General features: G+C 30.7%; 1 protein-coding gene across 1 annotated transcript; it reads right to left on the bottom strand.

The window, feature by feature from the left end:
* Window positions 1-5625: 5625 nt before the first annotated feature.
* On the bottom strand, window positions 5626-8291 carry LOC111395262. The gene is made up of 5 exons (XM_023021247.1): window positions 8260-8291; window positions 8022-8074; window positions 6089-6281; window positions 5814-5988; window positions 5626-5700 (listed from the first exon to the last, which is right to left on the bottom strand). The coding sequence occupies exons 1-5, from the start codon at window positions 8289-8291 to the stop codon at window positions 5626-5628; spliced, it is 528 nt and encodes a 175-aa protein (XP_022877015.1).
* Window positions 8292-8557: the final 266 nt, after the last annotated feature.

Here is an 8557-nt window from a genome sequence, read left to right as displayed (position 1 = left end):
TCTTGTTTAATTGATAGAACGTTCCATAACTTTTTGACTGAATAATAGATAGTTCGTCCAAGTTGCAAAGAAGTCTTAAAAGTGAACCGTATTCCATTAATATGACATCTAGTGTGTTGTGGAATATAAGACAATTATTCTACTCAAGCTCGAAGATGGACTACTTTCATGCTTGTATGATATCCATGTATACCTTTTTATCGCATGCATCGTGACAGCAGTTTCATACTGCTGGGCCCACCTATAGATTCCTAGGGCTAAACAAAGTGAACACGACAACAATATGTGAAAACAGAACATTTGATACGAAATAGATGCAAGGAGCTATGTTATTATTTTTGCTCCTCGTCTAAGTCGTCTTTAGCACAAATAATTCCAACATAGCCCTTCTGACATTTCACAACAAGGTCCATGGACTATCCACACCTTGCCATGCAAATGAACTACAGTCAAATACCAAATTAGTAAAGGTGCGCCATCTGAGGGAAGACAGAGAAGTCCCACAAACAAATTAAGTGCATGTTTGGGTTAGCGCGACTAATAATTTAAGTTGGTTAAACTTTAATTTTAACCATACATTTCCTATGACCACAATTACTCACAAATACTACTCACTTATTGTCCACACATTCCGTAGAGCACACAAAAATCTCCGCCACTCATTTTTATCTATTTATTAAGCCAATATAAACATGAACTAAGCCTAGCTTAATTAATAGAGCTTGTCTGGAAGAGATTTTTCAAAAATAATTTTTTTCCAAACTATTTCAACAACACATTCTCCAAAAAAGAAAAATTATTTTCCACGTGGCCCAATAAATTTCCCTCATTTTTAACTGCACATTCTCAAAAAATCATTTTTTTCCCCAAGAAAAATCTCTTCCAAACAAATGTATAATTTGTTGACAGGTTTATAAAGGAAGGATCCATAATATATTCCAACTTTTGTTTTCATTCTGCAAGATGTTCAGTTGTAACTTCATCGACCAAAATACTTGTAGAATCTAAGTTCTCCACAATCCATAAGATTTCAACTAATTCCACTCATAAATTAAAGACAATAGATAAGAAAACACTTTGACATAGTAGTATCCTGTCCAACGTGTATAAAAATGAACTTTTAGAACATTCTATGCTGACGTGGCCAACTTCAAATGCCAAAACGCTATTCACTTGGTAACAGGATAACATTTAAGATCTCAGAAGCTCGTTTGAAGTAATTCATACCTAGACAATTGACATCTTGAAAGGATAAAAACATACCGTTGAAATTTAAATTGTCTCGTTTTGTAACTGATTTGCGTTTTGTGTCCAAAATGAATTACTCTAATTAAGTAGCTTAAAAAGCACCATAAACTCCCCTCCCCACAGGAATTAAGAGTCTTTTCGATTGCAAGTATGGAATTTATGTTGAAAGAAAATTTTCAATTTAAAAAATATTATATTTATTTATTGGTAGATAGATCTGAGAGAGAGAGTACGAATTACTAGGAAAATAAAAACCTAATTCCCTAAAGAAAATATTTTTATTCTTTTTCAAGGAAAATGTGGTTGCGTGACCAAAAATATGAAAATATTTTTCCTGGGAAAAATATCAATCAAACAACACAAAAGTAGGGATTCAGATGAAAAAAATGACATTTTTCATAGAAAATATTGGCAATCAAACACGCTCTAATTGTTTTTTTTTTTTTCCAACACTTGGAACTTCTCTAAACATTAAAAAGACTAAGGGTGCGTTTGATTGCCAATATTTTTCATGAAAATTGTGTTTTTTCCACCAAAATTTCTACTTTTTTTTTTGCTGTTTGATTAACATTTTTCATAGAAAATATTTTCCTACTTTTAGTCACGTGACCATTTATCCCTCAAAATCAAGGAAAATATTTTCTTCATAATAGTATGATTTTATTTTTCAGAGAATTCATTTTTATTTCTCTCCCATCTATCTACCCACGACTAAAAAATGAGCAAATATAATATTTTCTAACTTGAAAACTAAATCAATTAAATACCTTTAATTAATAAATTCAATAAAAGTAAATTTTTTCCATGCAAATTCCATACTCTCAATCAAACGTACCCTAAAGTAAAATTGTCGAGGGAGTTTCTTTAAAGCGATAATGAAAAAAAAAATTAATGAACCAAATGATCATGGAGGAAAATTATGTCGATGATTTGTCAATGGTATTATGGTTATAATTTTGATTGAGATCAAAATCTATTGACTATTCTCACGGAATCACCAACAACAATATAATTGATAATCATAAACTCACTTCCTCAGCGATCATTGATAGCAACGTCGATGGTGTTGTTGGAAATCACCGTCGACTTCATTGGTAATTAATTACTGACGATATAGCTATTGGTGATTCTAATTGAAATTGATATATGTTGACGATTCACACAAAATTATTGACACGATGCTTGTGGCAATCATTGATAAACCTTCATAGACAACTATGACAACAATGTTGTTAGTTATGTCACTCCAAAAAATTTACTCTATCTATGCACTTTGATTTTTTAACATACTCATAAATAAGGTAAAATCACTTTATACTATTTCCTTATAATATTACCAACTTGTAAATTATTTTTTAAATTTGTTCTAATAAAAATTTTAGCTGGTGTATAATTTTTATGTTTTTATTAATTTATGTATTGATAAAATTTTCCTTGGTAAATTAAATTTTGAAAATTTGTTATATTATTCATTTTTTAACTATTTTTAATCAAAAGAATGTTTGCAATCTTTAAGAATTTTTTTTAATGTTATTAATTATTGAAGGATTTTTTTCATAAGAAAAATAATGGAAAAAATATGTGAATTTTAAAAATTGAGGAAATTCTGTAAATCGAGTAGCTAGCCTAATGCTGGAGCCTGCTTTATCGACTTATCTTGTACTAATTGTCAAATTACCTACTTTTCAAGGCTAAATTGCGTGCACATTATCATTAGCCAATAATTCTTGATTTGAAAGGCTCCACAGAGCGTATTCGGAATAGCTCAGCTGCCTTGACATTCATTCACTAATAAAAATTCAAAATAACCATCTATCTTTTTTTAGGCCCGTTTGGTACTCATTTTTTTAAAATGCATTTGTCTCTCTCTTCTTTTCAATCACACATTTTTTATTAAAATAATATTACACGTAAATTAAAAAAATTCTTATTTTTCAACCACACATTTTCCATCAATATACTATTCTAAAATGCATTTTTATATAAAAATGGCTAGCAAACGCCCTCTTAGTCTTACTATGATGAATAGCCAACTTTATCTCCTGCTAGGTGCGAATCAAAATTCAGGCAATGTTTGAGTCGCATTCTCTTCAAAAATATATATACATTTTTAAATAGTTTGACATAATTTCAGTCACACATTTTTCAATAAAATAATATTACACGTAAATTCAAAACTTATTCTCATTTTTAACTACACATTCTGTATCAATCTATTATTCTAGAATATATTCTTTCAAAATAACGTGGCCCAAACATACATTCAGATTTTAATCAAATTCAAAGTCAATAATTAATTTTGACCACACATTTTGTGGGATTCAGAACTTTTCAACCACACATTTTATCAGTTTTAATCAAAATCTACTAAAATATTGATTTTAATCCCTATCAAATCTTATTATAATGTCAATGGTCTTGTACTCTACGGGTATTTGTGTGGTTCTCGGTACATCGCTATGCAAAATGCCGTTTTTTTTAAAAATAGGTTACATTTTGTTGCGTAATACCCTTTTAGAAATGAAATTTCATATTGGAAATCATTCATTCTGATCGCAGCAAAGGCAAGTGAGCTAAGTGATGTTGCCGATGGCATTTATTGGGTTTTGACAACCTCCTTTCTAGTTTAAAAGATGGGGGGCAGTTAATTTTGAGAAACTGAAATTTTTAATGTTAAGCCCCCGTTTGCTTTCATTCTTTGGCCGCAAAAATGAAAAATATAACGGTTATTCATCACATCAAATCATAATATTTGACTTTTCATTTCTTGTGTGGATCCCGTAACAACTATATTTTTTATTTTCATTCTTACAAAAATGTGTACCAAACGGGCCTAATGTGAACTACAGAAGGTTAGTGTGTTACTATAATGTTGGGAAAATTATTAATTTATGATTACAATGGTCGAAAGCAGATTACTAGGTTGAAATTTAGATGGAATGTAGTAGAAAATAGTAAATATAATATTATTAATAAAACAAAGGAGAGAAAATGATTGGAGAGAGACTCAATTCTCACTTTTATGTCTCCCTAAAGTCTAAACTACTTACAGCGGCATGTCTATTTTTCTTTGTTGGCATTGTCCCAAACAGTTGTATATTAAATTCTCAATAATGGAGAAAATCAATTTAGATCCAGATTCAACATTGCATTTCTTATGATTAAATTATTAAGTGATGATTGTTATATCAGAAATATTCATCTAAGCAAAAATTTTAAAAAGGTAAAAAATACACCAGAATCCAAAATGAGCTAAAAATACAAGGGAAAAAAATTCATAGACAACCTTAAATACACGATGTAAACCAATATACTTGAACAAAAATGAAAAGATTAAACAGATGACTAAAATGTGAACAGATAACAGAATTAATTAGAAATCATTCGATGAAAGGCTGTCACATGTCACTAATTAAAAAAAATGTCATTCTACCCCAATATCTAGATAAAAATCTATAAATAGGCAAGTCTGTGATGAGGGAAGGCATGTTGAATTTGAAATAGCTTCCTTCCAAATAAACATTTCTCTTCTTGAGCAGCAAGACAGTGAGTTAACGAGGAGAAAACCTTGCGTAGCTGAGAGGTGCTTGTTGATCATCATTTAGAAGTTCACAATGATTAAATAAATGAGTTATGATGAACATTTAGCCAATGTTAAGTAAAATTTTAATTTAAGTCTAAGTCAAGATCAATAATGAATTTTAACCACACATTTTATGGGATCTACAACTTTCAACTACACATTTCATCGACTTTTATTAAAATATACTAAAATTCTGATTTTAATCCCCATCAAACAGAGGCTAAAAATTCAGATATTATATTACTCAAATATTAGTTAGTATTTCCGAAGGACAATATAATTTCATTGACACTATTGCTATTGCTATTGCTATTGCTATTGCTATTGCTAGTGTTTAAAAAAAACGTAATACGTGGCGATGTATGGAAGTCAAGCTATGGGTTACGTGAATTTAAGTGAGGTTTAGGCGTAAAAAGGAGTTTTCTTATTTTAATATTATTTCAATTTTTAATAAATCAAACTATTATTTAATAATTAAAAATAATACTTACTAAACATTTCAAAAAGATTTATAGGAACTTTATACATTTTTTCAAAATTTCCAACGAAAAGATAAGTTTCAAATTTAAATACAAAATAGCAAATAAATAGCATAGAAACTTAAATCTTATTTAACGTTCAAGTGGTGGTTTTAAATTTGTGCAAAACGAAGAAATTAACCATTAAATTTAAAAAAAAATAAAAAAGGATGATAATGCGTGTCAATGCGCGCATAATTGCGTTTAGGTGCGTCTAAACAATCAATGATTGTCGTTGACCGTCAAATAAGGTGTCAAACCACTTGGCTTGACGTTTTAGCCAAGCATCACACCTAAGCGCACCTTGACGGCGCCATTTAGAACACTATTGTTGCCATGGTAGATTATAATCTGCATCATGCCTCACTATAAGCAATAGAGGCTATTGCTCCTTCAACTCTAATAATTCTGTAGCAAGTTTAGCCTCGTCAATCAACCTACTAAATCTTCTCACTGCAACAAACTTGTGGCAATTTTATAGGTTTCACTTTATCCTGGGGAAGAGGAACATTTTGAAATTTTTGAGCAACATACAAATTCACCTTCAAAGATGAATTTTTAAGGATATCAACTAAAACAGGTGCCATCTTATCGATCTTCACGTTGTCACGATTCTCGCCATTAATGTAGTTGAACAAGCTGTTCAAAATTCAAACCAAATAAAATCATTCTTCGCACACTTATGACCCCTAAGGAACTTACATAAAGTTTGATATGAAAAAAGAGTTCAATTTCTTACATGATGAAACCATCACGGACTGCATTTTTGTACGACTCTGAGGCGACGGCACGAGTAGAAATCCATAAGGATTCTTTGTAACTTCGTATTTCAAATTCTTTCTCTCTACGAATCACTTGATATGGAGCACACTCTTGTTTAGCAAAGTTGATTGATGGAGGATAATGAGATCCATGTTCCTGACCCTCACATACTAATTAAAATAGGATAAAGAGGTGTACACAAACACATTTGTACAAAATGTGTTACAAACCCTCACAAAAAAGTAGATCCCGCGTGAATTTAAAAAATGTCGGCTTGTGGTCCCCATCTCCTGTTGTGAATATTGAGTAAGAAATTTTGTAAAAAAAAGTTTGTACACATAGCATAGTCCATTAAAATAAGGACAAACACAGAATGGCAAATACTAGACCTAATTTTGCCCTAAAAAAAACCCTACTTTGAGAAATGGCTATTGTTGTGTTTTTCCTCTTCCAACGGTAATGCCAATATATATACTTGGGTGGTAGGGGAACACATTTAATCCCTTGTTTGCTAATGATTAAAATAAGATTTTTAGAAGATTTTCATAGAAGCTGATGAAATGTGTGGTTGAAAAGTTGTGAATCCCTTAAAATGTATTATTAAAATAAATTGTTAACTTTGACTAGAATTAAAATCTTACTTCTAATTGCTACCAAATAGATTCTAACAATCTTGACCTGGAGAAGGAATTCTTCAAATCTAAGCTGAATTTGGATCGCTCAATATTAATTGAATTGTGCAAATACATAGCCCATGTTTGAGCCACATTTTAGGAAAAAAAATGCATTATTTATGTCAAATCAATGAAAAATGTGTGGTTAAAAAATAAGAAAAATGTTTTATATTTATGTGTAACATTATTTTATTGAAGAATGTGTAATTGAAATGATGTCAAATCATTGTTAAAAAATGTATTTTTTTGAAAATAATTTGGCTCAAACAAGCCCATAGCGTTGTTTCAAATGAAGGTGGACCTTATCACTTCGTGGACAAATAAATTATTCTATCTTTTATGGTATCATTATATAACATAAAGAGAGATGGTCAATGAATTGAACAAAATTTATTAAAACTAAGGCATGTGTTTAGCTTATGTTAAAAATCATTACATGACTTTAATACATTGGTGGATAAAAAATTAATTGAAATATTAAAACTTGTTACTGAAACTCGCTCTAAAGATCTTCTAAATGGTGTTTTCCAAGCTCAATTTCACGTTACCTTTCTCTATCAAACAACTAATCTAAATTGCTCCAATCGACAATCAATATTTAGCCTGGCTGCTTATTAATTTTACCCACAAAAGACAAGACAATGGTGATGATTTGTAGCCATGAAGTACAAAGAGGACGCCAAATATGCGATGGAAGTAATCGATTTTTCTTCACTATGGCAACCGATTTTTGATCTTAGGAGCATTCACATTTTTTCTACAATTCATACACAAATCACACAATTAGACAGCTTGGTCAAAGCAACGTTATATATAGGAATATGTTAGGTTTTAGTTGGACCTATAAAAGAGTTCAATGGACCAAGATTCAAAACCATCCAATAGGTATATATATATATATATATATATATATATATAAGCCATGAGCAACATTAATTTTTTAAGTTACTTCCAATGGTCCACGTTGTTTTCGGGTCTAACATTTGGGCTTGGTTATTGGTAATCAATTCAACATTAACTGCGGAATATGAAATTATATTCCAATATTTACATCATAACCTAAGATTCATTGGGTATAAAACCCAACAAATTTCTAGCTAGATACACAATTAACCTGCAATCAATCAAAACGCAATGTTAATATTTGCATAATCAAGATAACCAATGAAATTGGGGTCACAAACCTTCCTTGTTTTTGGGATTGAAAACACATACATATTTTCTCTATATACTCACCAGGGCTAAGGTCAAAAACACCAAAGTAAAAGCAGATAATAACAGTAAACAATCTAGAGCAAATAAATATTCGATGAAGATATAAAATAAGATAACATATAGATTTTTCAAAAAATAATTTTACACAGAACAACGGATTTTACCAAGTTAATCAATCAAGCGGCTAATACATATGCAACAAATGCATAAATGATCTCACTTACCATACTTATCCTATCTCATTCCATATGACTCACACCTTGGGAACACATATCTCCTCTCATCGCCCATTATGCTCACTAGACTGATTATTCAACTCATGTCTAACTGATAAATCGCACTAGATCCTAAGCCCATAGAATAATCCTCTATCACCACATCACCTCTCCCAACCTAAGTGGATAATGGATCTCCGGCAATAGAAATGATAGAAGTGTCCCTCTCAAACTCCACTTGATCAGAGTTTTCTTAGATAAAGGATTCCAATATTTAATCACACCTCCACTCAAGATTCAGATTTCACACTCCACATCTCCGGACATACTATCGATGTACCT

The sequence above is a fragment of the Olea europaea genome, chromosome 6 (genome assembly GCF_002742605.1).
Source record: "Olea europaea var. sylvestris chromosome 6, O_europaea_v1, whole genome shotgun sequence".
NCBI lineage: Eukaryota > Viridiplantae > Streptophyta > Magnoliopsida > Lamiales > Oleaceae > Olea > Olea europaea.
This window is presented reverse-complemented; position numbering and strand designations above follow the sequence as displayed.

Coding starts and splice junctions, on each gene's coding strand:
- LOC111395262 (XM_023021247.1), bottom strand. CDS start 8,291: ATGGGCGATGAGAGGAGATATGTGTTCCCAAG. Junction 6,282..8,021: donor TGTTTTTGACCTTAGCCCTG/GTGAGTATATAG, acceptor TATTTTAATTAG/TATGTGAGGGTCAGGAACAT. Junction 5,989..6,088: donor GTCCGTGATGGTTTCATCAT/GTAAGAAATTGA, acceptor AATTTTGAACAG/CTTGTTCAACTACATTAATG.